The sequence below is a fragment of the Ciconia boyciana genome, chromosome 28 (assembly GCF_034638445.1).
Source record: "Ciconia boyciana chromosome 28, ASM3463844v1, whole genome shotgun sequence".
Classification (NCBI taxonomy): domain Eukaryota; kingdom Metazoa; phylum Chordata; class Aves; order Ciconiiformes; family Ciconiidae; genus Ciconia; species Ciconia boyciana.
In genome coordinates, this window is record NC_132961.1 from 423,787 (window position 1) to 445,873 (window position 22,087).

General features: G+C 59.7%; 1 protein-coding gene across 1 annotated transcript; it reads left to right on the plus strand.

Moving 5' to 3' along the window:
- The first annotated feature begins 607 nt into the window (after window positions 1-607).
- On the plus strand, window positions 608-20,827 carry LOC140644624 (maestro heat-like repeat-containing protein family member 2B). The gene is given in 33 exon segments (XM_072847643.1): window positions 608-733; window positions 2,088-2,210; window positions 2,744-2,909; window positions 3,312-3,410; window positions 4,028-4,084; window positions 4,087-4,178; window positions 4,568-4,711; window positions 5,273-5,365; window positions 5,866-5,935; window positions 6,047-6,160; window positions 6,649-6,722; window positions 7,057-7,176; window positions 8,228-8,335; window positions 8,531-8,690; window positions 9,085-9,125; window positions 9,431-9,572; window positions 10,296-10,348; window positions 10,794-10,901; window positions 11,157-11,276; window positions 11,442-11,558; window positions 12,391-12,552; window positions 12,779-12,901; window positions 13,224-13,291; window positions 13,657-13,792; window positions 13,898-13,990; window positions 14,454-14,558; window positions 14,784-14,907; window positions 15,852-15,961; window positions 18,067-18,212; window positions 18,461-18,623; window positions 18,915-19,108; window positions 19,724-19,861; window positions 20,371-20,827. Coding segments are annotated over 33 exon segments (4,146 nt in total).
- Window positions 20,828-22,087: the final 1,260 nt, after the last annotated feature.

Genomic DNA, 22,087 nt, shown 5'->3' on the forward strand with positions numbered 1-22,087 from the left:
ATGCGGGAGATCCTGCTGCCATGAGGAGGATGAGAGTGCTCAGAGGTGAGGGGCTGGCGGGAGGTTGGGGGCTGATGCCTGCTGGAGGCAGTGTCCATCCCAGCCGGGTGCTGGGGGCTGTGTCCCCGTCACCTCTCATCCTGCTGCCAGGCACCTCCGAGAGGGCTCTGGCTCCCTCCTCTCCCTGCCCTCCATGGGGCAGCTGGGGACCGCTCAGAGATGACCTGGCCCGTCCGGCTCTTGTTGGGGCTGCCCAGCCCCAGCCCTCCTGGCCTCTCCTTACCAGGGTCCCATGTCCATCCCCTGCCCAAGCTCAGGGCCCCTGCACTGGAGCTCCAGTGCTCCAGTGCTCCCGCGCTCCAGCACGTTGCTGCCGTTGTGTCACTGGGGAGGCCAGAATGGGCCCAGTCCCCCAAGGTGGTCTTCCCAGTGCTGCAGTGAGGGGAAGACTCCCTCTCCTCATCCCACTGACTGCCCTCTTGCCAGTACAGTCCAGCACAGGCTGTTAGTGCTGGGGGAGGCTGGGGAGACCCTCAGCTCTCCCTGGTGTGAAGCCCTGCAGCCAGCAAAACCCTTTCTTTCTTTTCTTCCAGCTCTGTGCCCATGCATGGGTTCCCAGTCCAGGCCTGCGCGTTCTGAGGATGGAGGCAAGGCAACGGGGACTGTCCCCGCAGCCGTCGCTACCTTTGCAGCTGTCGGGACTTCTCTGCTAAAGCGGCTGCAAGACCATGAGGTGAGGCGGGGGGGTGTTGAGGGTTCCCCTCTATGCCCCTGGCTTCTCTGGGTGTCATGGCAGAGGGGCATCTCACCTGACGGCACCTCTGCCCTCCTGCAGGCGCTTTGTCCGCAAGCGCTGATCCTGCCGCTCCAGCTGGACTCATGCTCCACTGCTCCCCGCTCCTTTCCCCAGGAGCTCGCGGCACTCTCGTGGGCAAGGCAAAGCCTCTGACGTCTCTCCAGTGCCTTTGCCCAAGTGCCCAAGACCCCTCCTTAGCTTTGGTTCAGGAACTGTCCCAGCGCCGGGGCTCCTGCCTGTGCGTGGAGCAACGCTGTGCCCCAAGGTGCAGGGTGCTCGTGGCTTCCCCTCCTCGGGGCGTGGTCTCGTTCTTCCCACGCCTTCCCCTTTGTTACGGTCCATTTGGACCTCTCACATTTACAGGACAACATACTCTGTGATATAAACTTTATTTCATAAGCTCATTAAGAAATAGAATAAACGAAGACGACAAACAGGGGCTCAGTCCCCTTTTGCCCAGACTAGTCTATCACATGAATGCACTTCTTCACCAGTTAAGACATAAGGTTTCATAACTTACAACCTGTAACTCTTAATATCATGCACCTATGAGCAAAAAAAAAGAATTAGTTACCTAGCTGACAGTGAGAGTGTTTATCCTTCCTCCTCCATCACGGTTCCCTGTATCGGTTCCCACGGGCATCCCCTGTATCACACTGGGAAGCAGGAAAGCCTCAGCAGTTCAGCTGCTGTTGGATGTGCTTCAAAAGCTTTTTGCGTAAGCTGATGTTTTGTATCCTCCAGCTTGGAGGTTTGGTCTATACCATTTCCCGAAGTTCGTGGATTCTGAGGAAAGTGCCAGACGAAAGAGAATGGCTGCTGCAGACAGCAATCTGCAGGTGATAATGGCTGCATCATGGCCATTTAGCTCTTGCTGGCTGCCTGTCCTGCCTACATGGTGCTCTCACTTTGACCTAATGGCGCTGCTCCCAGCCTTAGCGTGAGCTGGGTTAGCCAAAATCTAGGCAGGAGTTGAGTGAACAGTCACACCCTTCCTTGCCTGGCACTTTCCCTCTGACCTCCGCTGTCCTCCGTCCTCAGGAGTGACTTCCTCGGCTCCCGCATGGCCTTTTGCCCTGGTGGCATCGATCTCCCTGTCTGGCTCTCTGCTAGTGTCAGAGACGCTGCAGAAGATCTTGCTGTTCCCCGTGGCTGTCCTGACCGATGCCTGCAGCTCGTACCTCGTGCCTGTGTCACAGAGATGATTTGGGGGGCAGCAGGTCTCTCTCGCGGCTGCCTGGGAACGAGGGCAAAGCAAATCCCATCACTCCCCTTTGTGGTCTGTCCCCAGGGTGACCGAGTGGAGACATACCGGGAGCTGGAGAGTGTCTTGCAGGGAGACAACGGCTGTTTGACGAGCGGTGTCGTGAACCGCCTGATAGCAGAGGCGTCCAGTGACATGCGAGCAGCCCAGGTGAGCAGCCTGCCTCCGCCCCTGGTTTTGGGGGAAATAGAGAGTGGCACAGAGATGTTCCTCGGTTATTCAGACCCAGAGGAGGTCCTAAGGGAGAGGCTCTGGGGACTTGTCATTACAGGGAATTTGGAGAGGGGACGCAGAGAGCTGTGCAGAGAAGCGTACTCAGGGCTGTTCCTAACTAAGCAAGATCTGGGTTCAAGCTCAAGGTTATTTCTGCTGCCTTGAGGAAGAGCCATGAGTACCCACCAGCTCCACGGGGAGGTCTCAGAGGGGTCTCGAGTGTGCAACAGTTTGTTCCTGGCATCTCCATGAAGAGGGAGAGGGGTCAGCAGCACAGGGTTTTGCCAGGCAAAAGCCTCCCTCGTCTCGCCAAGGGAGCTGCTTGCCTGCTCCAGGGTGCAAGAGGCGGCAGCTGCCCGGCCCCGAGAACAACTTCCCCGAGGGGTCTTGCAGAGGAGACGGGGTCATTCAGCCTGTGCGAGTGCTTTAGCCTTTTTCTCAGGAGTGTTTAACCTGTGATGCTTTTGCAGGGTGTGACAGGTGATGTGAAGACGGCCGCTAGTGACGTCCTGGTGGCTCTGGCCCGCTCCCACTTCCACTTTGTCATGTCCGAGCTCCAGAGCCACCTGAAGGCCATGGGGAAGGTCCCTGCTGAGATTGTGCTCCTCACCTTGGGCAAAATGGCCCGCAGCTACGGTACGGCACCTTCGGCCTCCTGTTTTGGGCAGGGGTCTGTGCTAACGGGGAGAAGGGATCCTCCCCCTCCCTAAACGCTCTATGTTGAACTGGGAGGCCATGGAGTTGCCGTGCCTCCTTGCTCCGTGCCAGGGCCGGCTGGCAGCTCTGCCTTACCAGCCCGATCCCGGTTCCTGAAGGGTGGGAACCCACTGGAGACAAACCCGTGGGGTCCCTGCCCCGCACTGTCCTCCCCATTTCCCCAAAGGGCTTCCCTGTGTCCCCCTTGGGGAAAGCAGCCCTCCCCACACCCTCTGGCATGTCCTGCATGGCCCAGCAGCCCCAGCCTTGCCAGAGATCGACGCCAGTCTCCCATGTCTCTCACTGACCCTCTTGGTCCCTCTGTCCCTGGCTTCTCTGCAGCCCCGCAGTGCATCCCCTTCGTGGGAATGACGCTGCTTGCCCTGCGTGGCATGCTGAGCCGGGTGGGGAGCGGCCGGATCCTGCGCGCCGTCTGCAGTGGTGAGTGTCGGCTCCTTGGCCGGGGTCCCAGGGGCAGGGGCTGGGGTGGCCTTCAGTGCCTCCATGTGATCTCAGAGGGAACACGGTGGGTGTCAGCCTGCAGCGAGGTCAGGCCGTGGTGATCCCAAACTGCTGTGAGTGTGTAGAAGGAGTGGGGGCAGCCCAGGAGGTTTCTGTGGGCAGGACGCAGTGGTGCTACATGGAGGAACTCCCAGATCCCTTCCCATGGCTTCTGTTGCCCTGCTTTCCTCTGAGATTAAACCCTCTGCTCTGAAAGGGCATGTGTGTGGGAAGGGAAGGGAAGGGAAGGGAAGGGAAGGGAAGGGAAGGGAAGGGAAGGGAAGGGAAGGGAAGGGAAGGGGAAGGGCTGCAGTGAGAAGTGCTGAAGGGGGACTGGCCATTGAGGAGGAGAAAGTGTGATGGGGAGGAGGAGAGAAACCGTGAGGTGTTTGAATCCAGACACCTCAAGAACACACATTGCCCTCAGATCCAGATCTGGTCCTGGGCTGAGCCCTGCCAAGCCTGGGACTGTCCTTAAAGCAGGCTTGGGCGAGGGTGCAAGGTACCGTCCCTGCTGCAGACTCTCACAGGCTCCCTTTTTCTTTCTCCTGGTGCAGTTCTGGAGCAATGGTCGAAAGGAGTCCGTGCGTACTTTGGCAACCCGGAGCAATGCCCCTTCCCTCGCAAGGGGTGGCACAGTTCTGTGAAGCCATTTACCCAGTCTTCCGCTATGCGGTGGTAAATTGGCTGGACTGCAAGGAGGAAGAGGTGCGAAGTGCTGCTTTCCACCCCTGGGTCCACAGTGGGGATGTCCATGTTGGTGGGTCTGTCTGTGCCCCATTGGGTGCGAGCAGAGGGGCGAGGGGAGGGAATGGTCTGGGCGAGAAAGCACCCCAAGCTGGGAGCCTGCTGGCACTGTGCCTGAGCCTGGGAGCTCCCTGACGGGAAGCAGGCAAGTCGTGAGGCCTTTCTGTAGGGAGGGCTGGGGTACCAGCATGGGGAAATGCTCTGTCTCCTCTGGAGTGAGCCCTTCTCCTGCAGGGCAGAAGGGAATGGGAGACCCCTCCCAGTGGGAAGGGCAGACTGGTGTCCAGGGGATGCTGAGTGCTAGGCAGACCTTCAGGCCTCCAAGCAGAGCCTCTCCCTTCCCTCTTCAGGACAAGCAGGCTGTCCTCGGGGCGGTGGCTGCCATGATGGGGGTCCTTCTGCATGAGGAGCAGCACCAAGAGCATGCCTGGGAGCAGCTCCTCTGGCTCCTGCACCAATATCAGGAGGTGCGAGACACTTCCCAGGTCACCAAGGTGAGGTGTTGCACAGGGCCCAGCGTGGCTGCTGGGGTGGGTCTATGCGAGTGCCATGAGGCGCTGGGGAGCTGCGGGGTGCCGGGAGGAGCTGGGAAGCCCTTAGAGAAGGAAGAGGGCGAGCAGCGGAGGCCTGAGGCTTCCTGGGCTCTTTGGGCAAGAAAAGGGCAACGCAGAGGGGGTCAGGAGGGAGGCAAGGGTCCCTGGGGCTCATCTTCTCAGGAAGGGAGGCATTGGCACGTCCCTGCGGCTCTGTGTGTGGGAAGAGCTTTGCCCTAGTGCCCAGGGCCATGTCCAGTCCCATCCAGTGAGGGGCGAGGTCTGCTGAGTGGGAAGTGCTGGGAAACTGAGTTGTCAACGCTGGGCTTTGTTCAGAGGAAAGAGAGCCTTGCGATGCTGCTCTGAGGGTAGGGCAAACAAGCAGCCCTGTGCAGGAGGGTTTGGGGTTTTCCCTTGGAGCTGGTGTTAGGGACTCCCCTTATCCCAGATGTGCTGGGTTTCTCCTTTTCCAAGTGCCTTTAGGTGGCTTTAACCTCCTCTTCCTCCCCCATTCTCTTGTAGAGCCTCAGCTATGTGCTGGAGATGCTGGAGGGAGTTCAGACCCCAGCCCCACAGGGCACGGCTCTTGCCATCAGTACCACTGTGCACCGCCAGGTAAGGGGAGCCTGTGCCCTGCTGCCAGCCTGGGGCCCACACACGTGATAGCCATGGAGGGGAAGACCTGCCAGCTGGCAGGGCAGGGCAGAGCAGGGCATGGCATCCCTCCGCCAGGACCTTCCTGCAGGCCAGGAGCACACCAGGATTTGTGATGCCGGTGTCACCGTAAGGCTGCAGGAGGCCTGATCCTGGCTGTTTGGAATGGGCCTGAGGGGCAGCCCGGTTCCCACAGCAATTTCCCTCTCTGCCAAGTCGCAGGAGGACTCTGGAGTGCCAGCACCCTAAAGGCAGCCTTTTGACGCTGCTCAGCCTCAGCTCCTGGGCAGCCTGGGCTGCTACAAACCTCTGTGTGTAGCCGGGGCCACCGAGGGGGGCTGGGTTTTGGCAGTGGGTCCCGTGCCCAGAGTGCCAGGGAGAGGAGAGCAGAGAGCACGGTTTCTTTTCAGTCCCTCTCAACACTGATGCGACTTTCTCTAAAACGGACCTTGTTCCCACAGCTCTCTGATGTGACCAAGGAGCCTGGCCCGGCCCATAAGGCAGTGCTGTTGCGCTGCATCGTGCTGCAGGGTAAGGAGAGGAGACTGGGCGATGCCCCGCCGTGCCGTGGCAGCTCTCTGCCGGACCTTGGCGGTCAGGGGCAGCTGCCTGCTAATGCAGAATGCAATTTCTTCCCTGCAGCACGAATGTACCCCGAGGAGACGGTCGTGTTTCTACACTCCCAGCTGAGCGGTGGGAGTGAGGCCGGTCGCGTGGCAGCCCTGGACCTGCTGGGAGCGCTGGCCCACTCCGACGGTCAGTGCCACAGACCAGAGACAAAAGGCAGGGGTTGGGGCTGCTGGGCTGAGAGCAGGAACGAGCTGAAAGTGGTGCACCTGCACCCAAAAGGAGCTGCAAAGAGCAGGCCCCCCAGCTGAGCTGACGACCCGCAACAGGAATGGAGCTCTCCCCCAGCAGTTAGAAATGGCGGCACACCAGGGACGATGCTCCAAGCTCAGTAACGTGGGCAGGCTGCTAGGCAGGCGCGGGTGGGCTGGTGTGCACAGGAGCTGCTTGTACCCATGCCGTTGCTCTCATCCTCTGTGTTACCATATTAGCATAGCTTTCAGTCTCTATGTGCCTCTAGAAACGGAGTCGCCCTGGCTACACCGCTGCCTCCTGCAAAGTTAGAGTCAGGCCCCGCTTTTCTGTCCCTTTGGTGTGCGAAAAACTTGGAAGCTTCAAGGGATCCCCTCTGCCATTGGGGCTCTGCCTCAACACACACCTCTCCATATCTCTTCCAGCACCTGTGACGAGAGAGAAGCTGCCCCAGGTGGTGGAGGCTGTGCAGTCGGTGTGCAACGACTCCAGTGCCCAGGTGAGCTGGTTTGGGAAGGGATGGCGCTGCCAGGGGAGGCAGAGAAACCCTTTCCCTCAGGGCAGAGCTGGGGTGCCTGGGGAAGCACCAGCGTGTTGCCCAGGTGGTGGTTGATGGCTCCTCCCTGGGGAGAGCTGGCAGAGTGGAGTGGGGAGGTCGCTGTGCTCTGTGGGGCAAATGCCCGACCAGCCTCGTGCTAAAGCCCAGCCCTGACGCCAGGAGCGAAAGCTTCTGCTCGTCATCTCTCCACGAGCCACAAAGGCTGCCCCCAAGCAAAGGCAGCTTCCCTTTGGGTCTTGAAGAGGAGGATCATAACCACACTCTCCCCTGGCAGGTGCGGAGGGCAGTTCTGGAGTTCATCAGGGAGCTGCTCAGCTCCGGCTCCCAGTGCTGCTGGGCATGGGATGTGGTGGGGCACATGTTCATCGAGTTCAGCCGGACCTCGGGCAGACTGGTAAGGGCAGAGCAGGACACCCAGGGCTTTGACCAGTGCCTGGACTGTGCTGGGAGCTCCTGCAGGCATCCTTGGCCTCCATGCTGCAGGGCCATCAGCTCCAGCAGGGCCACGCTCCAGAGCTCCACGCCGTGGAGCTCCAGAGCTCCTCCAAATGGCCGTTCCTCGTGGGTGTCTGTGCTGACGTTGGTGGAGATGTCAGTGGATGATGTGGGTTTGCACCCAGACATGCCACCCAGGACTGCAGGGCTGCCTGCACACACCACGGGCTGAGCTGTGCCCACAGGCGCCTTCCACAAAGCCGCCTTGCAAATGGAGGGGCTTGTAGGGACAGGACATCGTCCAACCTTAAACGCTCATGGGCAATCAGCAAAACACAGCCAGTGCAGACGGGTGGGCATGGCTAGAGGAGCTTTCTGTGGTGGTCTCGTGCTCTGGCCCTCCAAAGCACGCCCTGCCCATCTGATAACAGTCTGGGGGCCCGCATCCCTTCTGGCAAGGGTACAGGCCGTTTGGCAGTCCCTTTGGTGAGCATTTCCAGCTGGGCACCCAGGAGATGAAAGCTGGGGATGGCCAAGCCTCCCGCTGACTTGCTGAGGATCTTCCCTCTGGCCGGAGCGTCCCTCTAGGTGGGAGATGCGTATGCATTGCTTTGCTCTGAGGCTCAGGGAGGCTCTGCTTTGGGCGCAGGGTGAAGGAAAGGGCTTCCGCATGCTACTCCGCATCCATTGGGTGGGGCGTGCTGCCGCGAGGTCTGGCACCGAGCACAGCCCTGCTGAAGGGCATGTTCCTCACCTCTGCTTTGGTGGTGCGACAGCAGCATTTGGGCCCTGGGGACCATGCAGACAAGCAGCGGTGCTTTCTGCTCCCAGGTTTCCCAGTCCTTCCCAGGGTCCGGGACCTGGTCCTCGTGCTGGGTCCAGCTGTCCTTGTCCTCCTTCAGGAGGTCAGTGCTGCTGGGAGGCTGGCACAGGAGCACTGGTGGGTCGCGCCCGAGCCTCGTCGGTGGGGAGCCGAGAGTAACGGGGGTTTTGCCAACTCTGTCTTACAGGTGGCAGGAGGCCTTTTTGCTTGGGAAACCCAGGAGGATGGAGCTCTTCGAGCCCTGTGTGTGGACATCCTGGGCTCGCTGGATGTCTCTCTGAGAGGGATGACCAAAGTAAGTTGCCCTCTGCCCTGCTGCTGTGGCCACTTCTTGCCTTCAGGACCTTTTTCCTTGTGCTCCCCCATGCCCTGAACCTCTCCCCTCACGTGTGCTGAAGCGCACAAGGCTGAGGGAAACGCCGACTGTCCGTTTCATCTTTGAGCTGAGTGGAAATGCCAATGTGGCGAAATGCCTGGTTCTTCTCTGCAGCTCCTGTGGCCGAGGCTGCTGCAGTACGTGGTGCCAGCCCAGTACAGCGGCATGCTGATCCCCCTCTCCCGCTGCCTCCAAGCCCTAGTTTGGAGACGGGAGAGAGCAGGGTGCAAGGAAGAAGAGGAGGAGCTGGATGCCATGGAGTCCCAGGAGCAAGGTAGGAGCCCCAGTGAGTGCTGCTGAGTTTGGCTGGGGGTTGGGCCAGTCCGTGTCTCCCTGTGCCTCACCAGCCCTGAGCAGGAGCCCAAGAAAACCAAAGGGCAGAGCCAGGCCGCTGCTGGGCACGAGGGGCTCTGCCCCGCATTGCCCCTTGCCTGGTGCAGAGGCCTGGCTCTCCTGCTCTCAGCAGTCTCCTGGTGAGGCAGGGCTCATTCCTGGCCATGCTGGACCTGCCTTCATCTCATGCTGGGCAGCCCTGTGGAGCCCCGCCGGGCCAGCGCTGTGGCAGTGCAGCTGTTCTCAGCCCTGAGCCCTGTGCAGGGCATCGGAGGTGTGAGGGGCAGGCACGGTGGGGGCTCGTCGGCTCACCCAGCCTTTCTTCCTCCCCGCAGCCCAGCTGCCAGCTCCCCAGGCCCTGTTGGCTCGACTGCTGGTGAGTAGTGGGGCCCTGGGGAAAGAGGTTTTCTGGCCAGAGGTGGTGGGAGAGCCCGGGGCAGAGATGCTGTTGAGGCCAGTGCCAGGAGCCCCTGAGGAGGAGGCAGCGTGCCTGAGCCTCCCCGAGCCCATCGGGGATCCCACTCCTTTCCTGGGGCTGGCAGCACCCTGGGTGAAGCCATCAGCTGCCCGCTGCTGGCCAAGCGGTGCCGAGCTCCCTCCCTCCCTCCCTGCCCCCCTCCCTCCAGGGAGAAACTGTGGCTCTGGCAGCTGGAGCGACCCTTCTCTCCTGCCCTCACTTAGGTGGTGGCAGCGGCTCCTTACGCGAGCGGCGAACGCGCGGTTGCTGCCTTGCAGCTGCTGCAGGCCCTCCACGGCAGGATCCACAGAGCCTTGGGGGTGGTGTGGGCGACTGAGATCCCCCTCCTGCTGCAGTACCTGGAAGGTAAAGCGTGGGTGGGGAAGGAGAGGCTGGAGGGGTGTCAGGGGGGCAGGAAAATGCAGCTTCCCAGTGTGACGAAGGAGAATTGTCCCCAGTTCCCCAGCACTTGCTCTGTTGCCTTTCCCCTTCCAGGGAGCCAGCACTGAGGCTGGGGGCAGCCATCCCCTGGCATCGATTTGGCCCAGGGGATGGACGGGGCTGTTGATGTGCCTTTGGGTGGCAGGTGTTGGTGGCATCCCCATGTCCTGCCCAGGACGGTGTTTGGGGGAGGGACAGGACTGGTGCTCCTGGATGGGGTGCAGCCCCTGGCTTTGGAGGACCAAGTCCCCAGGCCAGGCCAGGTTTGCAGCAGCCGCCCTTGGCAATAGCCTGGGAGAAGGTCTGCAAATGGGCAGAAGGTGGTGGGTCGTTAAGGAGAAAATGTGTGTTGCTGGTGCATGCTGTGAGTCAGTGGTCGGAGTTGTTCTGGGAGCTGCAGTCAAGCGGTGGGGATCAGCTGCGGTCAACACATCCTTCCCCAGCTTGAATCAGTGGCTCTGACAGATGCCCCTGGGATCCCTCCTGTGTCTTTGACGTCGCAAGGGCTTTGACGTAGATGCTTGTAGGCCCTTTCTAGCCTGATGGCCTGGGACTTTTGGGAGGTCTGACCGCAGAGGAGACCGCCAGACTCATCTTTGGTGTGTGCTTAAATAGCAGCAAGAGCTTTTGCTTCCTCTTGCTTTCTAGGAAAATCCAAGAGCTCCCTGGAGTCTGCGGAGTGGGAGCACCGTGTGCTTAAGGTACAGCATCCTGGGGTGGGGGTGTCACAAATAGAGGGGGAGAAGAGGGAGCAGACGAAGGTGTGAGAGGAAGCTGGGGGCTGCCTGTGTAGGCACCAGGAGGTGGGGGCACCTCCTGAGCACCCTGCACCTCCCCCCACAGTAGATGCCTGCCCGCTCAGAGGAGCTGCTGTCTGCACACATGCCACGGCTGATGGCTAATGCCCTCTAACGCTGTGGCACGCACCTTAGCGCTGCCTCCTCCTCTATGCCTGGTGTGCCGGGGGGGGTCTCACATGAGGTGTTAGGAGAAGAGGGAGGCTGGTGAAAAGGGAGTTGGGTGGGGCAGGGGAAGAGACTGCTGTTCCCGGCAGCTCTCCCCCAGCAGCATCCCAGGACACGTGAGTGTGGAAAGGGCCCTGGCCAAGGTCAGGGGAACACTTGCTTCCTCTCCTGTTCACCCCAGTTCCTGCGAGCGTCGCTGGAGCCCATCGAGGACAAGGCCTGGACCGTGGGCCTGAGCCAGGAGCTGAGCCAGCAGCTGGGCAGCTCTGCCCCTGGCTCCTGGGAGAAGGTGTGTGTCCTGCCCCGTGCCAGGGCTGGGGCTGGCGCCGGTGCCAGTGCTCTGCCCACACAGGCGGTTTTCACTGCTTCCCCTTCCCTCGCCTCCAAAAGGTGCTTCCCCCAGGGTTGCCCCAGTGGCTGGCTACAGCCTGGCACTGCAGCCAGCCTTGCCTGCTCCCAGGGGCGGTCAGGTCCGTCTGGGGCCAGCCCTGTCCTGACGGGTCAGGCCGTGACCGCATCTTGGGCTCGGCCTCTTCTCTTTCAGCTTTTCCTGTACAAGGCTCTTGGGACGGCGCTGGCAGCTTGTCGGGACCTCAGGCACGTCCAAGGGCAGGTGCTGAGGTTCCTCGAGGAGACAAACCTCATGGAGCTGTCTGAGTCCCAGGTGAGGTGAGGGAGAGGGAGGGCTGCTGCCGGCCCTGCTCCAGATCTCCTTGATTTCCCTGTTGCTGCCGTTTCCCCCTTGCTGCAACGTCCTGCCTGGCTGTTGTTGCTGGCCACAGCTGAGTGCTTGGGCTGGAGCCGACTCCTCATTTCTCTGTGGTTGCAGGGAATGATTTCTGTTGTGTCCCATGCTGCCGAGAGCCACTTCCACCTGGTCTTGGACACAGTGTTCTCTGCCACTTTCACCAGAGGCTGGTTCTATCAGACTTCCACAGGCTGGAAGGTAAAGGATCCAGGGTTTTGCTGTTTGGCTTTCCTTGTTTGGCCTTATTTCCACTTCGACACCTGCAGCAGCCAAACCGTGGCAGCTGCCTTTAGATCAGCCCTCTTGTAAGAGCTACCTGAGACCTGTGTTTCAGAGGGCACGTCCTGGCATTGGGGCCCCTGAGGTGTCTTTGGAAAGGACAGGGTTTGACACCTGGTGGATTAGAGCCCACCCAGCTGGGGCAGCTACAGCAGTTGCTTGCTTGCAGCCACCTTGCCCCTGACTTAACTTCAGCAGGAGCTGGCGACAAGATGGGGTGGGCACGGTGTGACACTCTGCCCCTTCCTCAAAGCTGAGGGCCGGGAGCAGGAGCCTGGTGAGGTCTCACTGGCTTTGCTCCCCACCTGCGGGCTGTGGGACAGCCTTTCTGGGCAGGGCAGGGCCCTGCAGAGAGAGTGGTGCAGCCTGGCCTGAGGATGTGGGCAGACTGGGCTCACCTGCACCGCTGACCCACACAGGCTGCGCGTCTCTGAGCAGGACCATAACGGGCTATGTCAGATACCTTTCCACAGAAAGGTTCCAGACAGCTCCCCAACCTCTCAAATCGGTGGTAAACCAGCCAGCAGCATGTGCCATGCTGGCTGCACCCTCCGCTCCATCCCCATGCGAGAACCCAAGCTGTGGGATGGGAACAGCTCCTGGCCCTGGAGCTCGCAGCTTGAGGAGTGGCTTGGGGAGCTGCTGGGAGGCATGCAGGGAAACAAGGAACTGGTGAGGGTGCAGGGCAGGGCCTGCTGCAGGAGCCCACGGGAGTCCCAGGGCTGACGTCTCAGGGTGTCTGTCGACACAGGTACAGCAGCAGCAGAAGATGGAGAGAGCCCAGGTCATTTGCGCTGCTCTCATGCGCACCTACAGCGGCATTGCGCTGCGTGCCCCCAAGGAGCAGCTGCTCACCCGTGTGGATGATGAAATCATGGGCAACATCCTGCGGCTCTCCAGAGCCAAAGAGAGGGTAGGAGCACAGGGCGCGCAGGGCAGGGATGCCTGGCTGCCCCAGCTCCAGCCCCTCGGGGCTGGGGCGTATGGAGATGGTTGGTTTCTTTCTAAAGATCCCCCAAGGAAGGGTTTGTCCTCAAGATCCAGATCCAAACCCCTGTGGGTTCCCCCTGCCCATGCTCCTCTGCCACCTCTCAGCCCTTCCAAGAGTTGAAGGGGTGTTTTGCTCTCTTTGGCCTCAGGACTTGCAGCTCAAGCTCGCCCTGGTGCAGAGCATCACCGAGGTCAGCTGTGCCATCCAGGCTGTGGGTGACTGCGGCAGCTTTGAGCTCTCCTTAAAGCAGGAGGTGACGCAGACCCTGCTGGTGAGTGCCTGTAGCCGGGGCAGTCGCACAGGGGAGTTTTGGGCTGTGCCATCAGACTGGTTTCCCCAGAGGCACGATGGTCTCTGGGCTTCATGTGAGCTCCTGGAGCTGCGTTCCGAGCTGGTGGGGCCCTTGGGTGCTGGTGCTGGGTGGCTGTGGCTGAGGAGCAGGGTCCCTGCTGTGGTGCCTTTGGGGATCCGTGGGGGTGACGAGGCAGTGTCTGCCCAGGCTGTCAGCAGAGCCTGTCCCCGGGAGAGGCGGGAGGGCTGTCCCGTGTCCCTGCCCACTGCCAACTCTGCGCTTCTCTCTCTGGGACTTGCAGGACTGGATAAAGGGGGAGCCCTGGGACTCCCTGGTGTATGGAGTGTTTCAGGCCCTGGAGGAGTTGAGGTGAGGTCTGTTCCTCAGGCTCTGGGGACTCCCGGCGTGCCCCATCCCAGCTGGCTGAGGCAGCCCCAGTGGCCTTGAGCATGGGGCTGGGAGCTGCTGGGGCTGTGGAGTGGGAGGGTGTTCCCCACTTTGTGTGTCTCTCAAAGGAAGGGAGCCCCAGGGGCTCCTTAACCTGGGGGCGGGGGTTTGCCTGCTGCCTGGGAGGAGGCAGGAATTGCTGGAGCTGAAGGCGGTGCTCGCTGGCATGGGTTGGGGGTGTTGGATTTGGGGCCGTCGATTAGGAGGAACCCAGTTGTGGTTTAAGCCACCCTGGAGAGGGCTAGTAAATCCCTTTTCTGTTTTCTCTTCCTTTTTCCTCTGGCCAGCAAGCTGAGGCCACCTCTGAGCAGGGAGGAAAATCGCAGCCTGCTGGCAGTGTGCTGCCGGAGTGCCCTGCGCTATCCTTCCAAGGAGCAGATGAAGAAGGGAAGGAAGAGAGTGAGGGCAGCTGTGAACATGCAGGTACCCACCAGCCAGTGCCTGCCCACCTCTGGGTCAGGATCCCACTTCAGTGCACCCTGGCAGCCCCCGTGATGCAGAACCTCAGCTCTCCTTTCCTGCTTTCAGCTTCTGCACAGAAGCATGGAAGATCTGGGCCATCTCATAGAAACCCTTCTGGAGGCAGAGGAGACCTCTGCCTGCTTTGACGACGTGGTCCATGTGAGTAGCCATGGGGCAACAGGGACAGTGTCATGGGGGCAGAGAATCGAGGCCTTAGAGGGTGACAGGAGGTGGACACCTTTCCTGTGCGAAAGTGGGGCTTTGGCTCCCTCCGCTCTGAGGCTGTGCGTCTGGCCGGGGCCAGGGGCTGAGCTGGGGGATGGGAGCGCCCAGCCACTGCAGCCTCAGGACAGGCAGAGAAGCACCGGAGGGAAAGCCAAGGGGCAGCCCTGAGCTGGGCAAGAGCAGCCTGGGGGAAGGCCGGAGAGGGGAGATGCAGGCAGGGAAGCAACACCTGGCTCAGGGCAGAGGCGGCTGGAGAGAGCAAGGTGGTGGAGGCTGCAGTGCCAGTGCTCGGTGGGGCTGGGGGCCATGCTGGGAAGGGGCCAGAGAAGGAGGGAGAGGGAGGGGGATCTCAGGGAGAGAAAGATGCCTGTTGCGAGAGAGATGCACCCTGCCTCAGGTCCTGAAGGGCTGGCTCACCTCAGACAAAGAATGGGAGCGGGAGAGAGCCCTGTGGGTTTGCGCCCATGTGCTGGGAGCTTGCAAGGAGCGATTTGAGCTCATGGTGAGTGGGGACCCCCCTCGTGCCCTGGTGCCCCCTTCCCACCATTCATGACCCCAGAAAGGAACCCTGCCCAACTGGGTGCTGGGTTTTGGGGCTCCTGGGATTATGGGGCAGCCCTTCTGCCTGCCCCTCTGCCCTGTCGCTGCTCAGGGAGCAGGATGGGCTGTAGAGGCAAGCGGGTGCTGGGGCTGCCTGCGACCCTTTTCCTGCTGCTCTCCCCTGCAGAGAGGACGTCCTTGCAAGCAGTTTGGCTCCCTGGTGGGACTGCTGGGAACTCTGACGAGTGACTGCCTGGCCACGTCTCGCCAGAGGGCATGGATCTGCCTTGGCTACCTTCTCCAAATGCAGGGTGAGGAGAGCGGGCGCTTCCCAGCCTTGCTCAGCCTGACCCTCCCTCCCTTCCTGGCCTGGTGCCACCGGGGTCCCGCGGGGCCAGGCCTCGTCCCTGGGAGTGAGAGGCAACGTGCTCAGCTGCTTTTTGCCCCACCGTGTTAACCCTCTGCCTCCCCGGCCATCTCAGGAAGGATCCCTGGGAGAGGGTCGCTGAGTCCCACCTCCCCAGGGCATGTGTGAGGTTGGGTGGTCAAGGCCATCCCCCACTGCTGTCTGAGAGCAGGGCGTTGTCGCCAATGCTGGGGACTGTCCCCCTCCATGTCTATGCCCCTCTGTGTTCAAGGAGAGACAGAGGGTGGTGGTCAGACAACTTGCTCGGATGAGGTCCCTGACATTTCAGAGGGTACCTTCCCCCTCACTCCCTGCCTTGAGCCTGGAGAGACAGGCAGCTACCCAGGCAATCTCCAAACTCATCCCTGCCAGGGAAGAAATCTCCTGCCGAGCACAAGAGAGGAAACCCATTTGCTGCCCAGAGCAAACTGGGCAGGGAGGGAGGGATCTGAGCTGCAGGCTCGAGGCGTGCTGCAAAGGGTTATGTTCGAACCCTTTCCTCTTCAGGCAGCAGGGACTGCCTGTGCTGAGGAAGTCACGGGGAGGTTTCCTGCCTCCCAGAGACGGTGGTGGCCTATGTGGGAATAGGGGATGCAGCTGCTGGGAGCAGAGGCTGCTGAAACCCTGAAGCTCCAGCAAACGGTTCAAGGAGGAAGAGGGCTCTTTCCAGCCCGTAATTTATCAGCCATTTATCGGGCTCAGGAAATCCAGCTGCACCGTGTTCAGGAGGGCCCTGGGTTTCCCTGTGGCCTTCACTGCCACCAGTTGGGTTCTCCTTTATCGGTATCCGGGGCCAGAGGTTGGGTTTCTGTAGACGTGACTCCTCTTTTCTCCTGGCGTTTGTTCCAGTCAAGAGCATGAAGGTGGTGCCTCAGACAGATGAGATCAGGCGCCTTTGTGAGGAGCTGACCAGCCCAAACAGCAAGACTTTGGTGGAGGCCCGTACCAAAACAGCAAAGGTAACTGGCCCCAAAACAGCGGGGTGGGGGCCCAGCTCCTGGGCTCCTGCACATCTCCCTGCTCCCCTCCAGAATCTCTCACTGTCTCCCGAATGAGCTGTCCAGGACGGCTGCTGTTAGCCAGTAGCAGGAGGCTTTGAGACAAGACTGTCCTTTAGGCATGCTGGTGCAGATACCATGATATGTGTGTGTGTGTGTGTGTGTGTGCGTGTGTGTGTGTGTGTGAGTGCTCTTGTCAGAATAAAATTTGGTATATGAGCAAACGGTATGGGGGGAGACACTTCCAAATCGGTTAGCTGCATCAGATGTAAACAGCACTGTATGCACAGCAGGAGGGTCAAGTGATTGCCCCCTCTGTGGCTGTCAAACTAACAGTCCCGTCAAGTTTCCTTTCCTTTCCAAATTGCTGGAGCAGAGCTGTGACACGGTGTCTCCTGTTCCTGACTTCTCTCTAGGCTGTTTGCAAATGCATCCCTCCAGCACAGGCTACGGACTTTCTGACAGCCATCCTGCACAGCTTGCTGCATGTCACACCCACACGTGCAAGAGCAGTGCGGAAGTGGGTGTTTGTCTTCCTGGTGGAATGCAGAAAGGAAATACTCCAGGAGGTAAAGGAGACCTTTTTTCTCCATTTGACTTTGTCTTTTCTCCTGTTGGCTGTTGCACTACACCCTGTGCAGTTGGCATGGGCTCAAGAAACGCCGCCTGTGTGCCGAGCCAAGGGGCTACTGATGGTCTGAGTCGTGCATTAGCACCTGCTGCTGGCATCTGCTCCAGCTGGTGACCAAGGATATGGGCACTTCTTGTCCAAAGGCTCCCGTTGGTCCAGGTCCTTTCCGTGAGTGGGGCACCAACCTTGCCGTTCCTCCCCTCCTCTGGGGTCACAGTCAGTCCTCCCTGCCCTGGGACCCACTTCACGCTGCTCTTTCTTCACTGGTCCCCAATTCCCTCTCCTCTGAGCTTTGCTGGGCACGCTAGGTTTTCCACAGGTTGGATACTTGTTCATTGCTCACACTGCTTTCCCTGACTGTGGTGTTACCCAGCCTGCGAGGTGCCCTCCCTTTAGCCACCGTTTGCTGCCCGTCTGTAGCCTGGGAGCCTCTGGCTTCATGCTGTGCCTGCCCTTGCAGGGCTCCTGTTTTCCTCCTTCACTCATGCTCTGCTGCACTCCACTTGGGCTCTAGGGCCACCAGCAGCTCGCTCAGTCTGCCACCGACAAAGGTCGGTCACAGTGACAAGCAACCACGGGTGGCAGCCCACAGGATCGCGCCCAGCTGAGCTAAAGCTCACCCAGCTGTTAGGCGGCTGCTGTTACAGCCAGGGCAGGGCGTCCCTGTGCCGTCCCTGCAGAGCCCGTGGCCGCTTTGGGCAGCGGGAGCGCCACATCTGTGGGCTGCGCGGTCACCCCTTGCTGCTTCCCCAAACGCAGGGCAGGTTGTGTCTGCGCGACGGGCCAGAGGTGGGCAGCCGTGGGAGAAGCTGGGATCTTCCATGGGATGAGGGACCTGGCTGCCTCTTCGTCCTTATCATGGCCACGGCTTCTAGCTGTGAAAGGCTCAAAGAAACACCCCTTCCTTCAGGGGAAGGCCCTCTGTGTGGGGAAGGGTTTGGCGCTTTGGGAGAGGAGGGCAGAGGCAAGGAAAAGTGTCCCTGGAGAACTGCGTTCCTCTGGAAGGAGTCACGCGCACAGGCCCTGCAAGGCATCTTGAGGGTCTCGAAGAGCGTGTTTGGTCTTGCTCTTCCTTCGCTACAGACACATGGGGAGAGTTATTCAAGTGTTGGGTGTGAAAAGTGTCCGGGTCCTCTGTGTGCACACAGGGCACACAGCTGCTCCTACGGCTGTGCCCAGGCACATGCAGTGACTGAGGCTGTGCGTGCGAATGCGTGCATGCATGCATTGTGCATGCGTGTGTGCGAGCGCACAGTTGCCAAGAGCAGACTCGGCTCCAGACGTGAGCCAGGGTCAGGCAGGGTGGAAGGGGTGAGGTTTCGAGCTAGGTCTGGACTCTGTGTCAAGGGAGCAGGTGCTGAATCGCTGTGTCTGGGCCCTGCAGGAGGGGGTAAAGGTTGCACTGAGCCCTTCTTTCTCCTCTTCTTCCATTCAGGTGCCAAAAATCCTGAACACCCTTTACACCTACATGCAGCAGAGCACCCACAGGCCCTTCCTGCTCCGTGCGGTGCTTCTTCTCGCCCACTTTCACCAGGAGCCCACGATCAGCAGTCTCCTCCGGAAAGGTCTGCCCATGGACAGGTACAGGCACTACCCACTTTCCCCCACTGTAGTCAAACAGTGACCCTGCGGCTCGCTTGTACTGGGGCGGTCCAGTTGAGAGGCAGGTCTTATTTTTCTGCCTGAACAGTCTTGAGTGTTGCAAGACTGTGTGCTTGTGTCTCTGCCGTCAGTGGGGCATTGTAAGCCCCATTGTAGGTGAGGAGGTTTGAGGGCACTGCAGGACTGCAAGGATACAGACTTAGGGGTGAACGTCTCTTCCCTTGCAGTGATACGGTGGAGCTATGGAGGAGCCTGGGGAGAAGCATCTTTGGGACTCAGATCCTGAGGTCCTTAGTAGAGAAACTAAACAGAGCAGGAAACAACTGCCTGGGGACTGACTCCTCTGCTTGTGAGCAGCACAGCCGTCAGACTGCTCTGGAGACTCTGACGGTACGTTCAACGGCAGACACGTTTCTGCAGCTTTGCATCTGCTCTCTAACTCATACTTTGGCGCGAGGGAGTCAGGTGCCCTTTGCGGATGCCCGTGGAGACTCCCAGGACGCTGTGCTGATCTGGCCTCAGGGAGTGTGGGGAGCCGGGACAGTTTTGTGCTCCCGAGGCTGTTGCAGAAGTGACAATTGTGGACAGTAACCCCCCCCCCGCCCCAGGCAGGCGGGGGAACCAGGCTGGTGGGAAAAGGCCTTGCCTGAACAGGTGGTTCTTGGTCATGTTTCTCTGCAGATCACCTGTGCCATCTCCGAGGTGGTGCTTGCCCTGAGGAGCACAGAGGAGCTCAGGCAACTGCTTCCCCACCTCCTTCCCAGCCTCCTGAGGTGGGCCAGCGAAACGCTGGGCAAGGAGAGGCTGCTTTCTCCCATGAGCAGCTGGAGACAACTCTTCCTCGAGGGCCAGGTGCTCGAGGAGAAGCCATGCAGGTAAGGAGCCAGGGGGGCAGATGGAGAGGCTGGTTTCAGTTCCCCTCGCCAAGGCATGTGCCTTCGCAGGGCTGAGGGAGTGCTTTGCCTGCCCCGCTTCCTAGATGTGGAAACCCGACATTGTGGTTGGTTTTACTTCTGTTCCTTCATGGAGAAACTCCAGCTCCCAGGCAGGAAGGTCTTACGCAGCTCGTACTGCGGATGGCTGTCATCTGCCTCCTGCATACACTTGCATGCCCAATAGCATTGCGCTCCCTCAACGGACCCCTGCTGGGAGCAGTGACTCTCGCGGGCACGGGTGTCATTCTTTGCAAAATGCTGGTGGGAAGAGGTATTAGGTGTTGCCTTGGTAAGTATCTGGCATGGAGTCAGTCTAGGGGTGTGGTTTTCTTCTGCTTCAGTGGCTTTGGAGCATGACGAAAATGCCAGTGTCACTAGCTGCAGTCTTGAAGGCTATGAAGCATCATTTCAGGGGTATTTAGCTCTGCTAAAGATAAGTCTTCCCCTAACCTGCCGTGATTTGAGATTTCTTTGGGTTTGTGTTGTGTTGTGTTTATTTTGATTTGTTTTGTTTCATTTGTGTTTGTTTATTCTGTGTTTTGTTTCTTCTGCCAGGATTTTCCTTTCCGCTATAGAGTTGGTGCTAGGCAAATGCATGTCGCAGAAATGGATGCGGCTGCTCGTGAATCGGGCAGTGTGGGCTCACCTGGAAGACCCCCTGGCTCACCTTGAGGGGGTGTATCTCCTGAGCAGGTAAGAGCCCCAGGGATGCATCTGGCCACCTCCTGCGGAGCTGTGCCCAGGGAAATGGCTGCTGGGCCCCTTCCAGCATGCCTGGGAAGCCGTCCTGAGCTATAGAATAGTGTCTGCATCGGAGCAAGTGAATTTTGGAGACCCGGCCTGTGGCCTTCCTGGGTAACTGTGTGTCCCTCGCTTGTGTCGCCTGCGCAGCGTCCTGCGCCACGCTGGGCTCCTCTCCCCCCGTCTGGTGAAGAACCTCTTGCCATGGCTGGATTCCTGCTCAGTTAAGCTGCGGGTGAGAGCTACAGCTTTCTTTGCTGAGGTGAGGCAGGGGGTGGGGAAGGAAGGGTTCAGAGGGGGTTTACTGAGATACTGCTGCTTGGGATGTCTAGCTCACTAGACTCACTAGCGCGAGTGGCAGAGGAGCGAGATTCTGCCATCCAAACAAATGTCTGTCTGCAAACCCAGCTGGAAGAGGCAGAGGGCGAACTGAAAGCCGTGAGAGAAATGGCGGAATGAAGTCAACAGCTGGAGAAGGAAGATGAGGGGACAAAGTTAGCGCTCCAGAGGAAAGAAGAGGAAGGCGAGTGTTTGCAGGGGGCTCAGACAGAAGTACACAGGGAACACAAAGAAGCCCTGCAACTGTTTCAAGCCCAGGTGATTGAACTGGATGATCGGTATCAGAAGCTAAAGGAACAAGGCCAGCAACTATTTCAGGAACTTGAACGGCTGGAAAGAGAAAGTCCCAAGTGTATCATTTCCAGGCCGCATCAGGCGAACCTGGGAGCAGGCAAGGAGTCCATCCTCCTGGAGGCTATGAGAAAAGAACCAGCAGAGCTTCGAGCATTCATAGCTCGATACAGCTATGATCCTTTCCATGGTCCCAATGAGCGGCCTGAACTAGAGCTTCCTCTAGTTGCTGGACAATATGTTTACATCTTTGGAGATGTGGATGAAGAGGGTTGGTATGTGGGATAGCTGACCGATAGCACGAGAGGATTCGTCCCCTCTAATCTTGCTGAAGAAGTTTCAGCCGACAGACGACCTGATGACACCAGAGTCTCTCCAGAGACAAGTGATTGGTAGAAGCAGACGCATGATGTCTGTCCTGTCTTCTTATATCTTCTTATTAAACCTTTTCTTAACGATCTCTCTGCGTAATCTCACTCTCTGTCCTGTGTGTATGGGAACTGAAAGGCCTATGTGCCTATGTGGGTGGACTGGGTGCCAGCTGCTGGAGTCAACCGAGGGGTGTAGGCAGCCCTGGGCTTGTGGTGCCAGGTACTGTCGTGGGTCCCAGTGCAGCTGGTGGAGTGAGTGGGGGGTCTCAGTGCAGCTGCTGGAGCGAGTGGGGTCTCGGCCACCAGGCACCGGGGCGGGAACGGTGTGTGTCCTGAAGACCACCTACTGGGGGGGACGGGCATGAGTGAGGCAAGTGAGAGGCTCTGTGAGTGTCTGTATCTTCCCCAAACCTGGTGCGCATGGGGTGTGCATGTGTGTTCACCAGCAAACTTCAAGCTGGACCAGCTGGTGGCTAGGGGGGCCTCGGGTCCGGGCTGGGCTATCAGCCGGGCAGAGGGTCCATGCTGGCACCTGGGGAGATGGGCGAGTGTGGGGTGCCTGCGGGACAAGCATTTGCAGGGAACACCAAGATGGAGCAGTCGGTGAGTAGGGGACCTGTAGGGTGGGTCAGAGGGCCGGGATCCAGGCAGAGGTACCAGGGGGACAGAGAAGCTGTGCCAGTACTCAGGTTCCACGACCATGCGTGTGCTTGTGAACATAGAGAGTGTTGTGTGTTCGCCTGCACTAGTGACCTCCTGTCTCTGCCAGCCGAAGACGTGACTGTCTCTGTGTTTTATGTGAGTCCTTCATGTGGGTGCTGTTGCCGGCAGCACCTCGTCTGTGGCAGTCTGTGTGACTGGCTGCATCAGGGTCCTCCGCATGTGTGTGTCTGTGTCCGTGTGTGCGCATCTCTGGGATGCGTGCTCAGCTTCACTACAAGTTACACCTGCAGGCGGGAAAGTGGCAGCTGGATCCCTCAGCCTGGGCAAAGACTCCAGATCCCCAGGCACCAGGCTGGGCTCCAGCAGCCAGGCAGGACTGTACTGGGTGTTACTGGTCTGTACTGGGCTTCAGCAGCACAGCAGGAGTGGTCCTCGGCTGGAACAACTAGAAGTGGTGGCTAGTCTTGGCATCCCTTAGCACTGTGGGTCCCTGGGGTACATGGCGGGAGCTGAA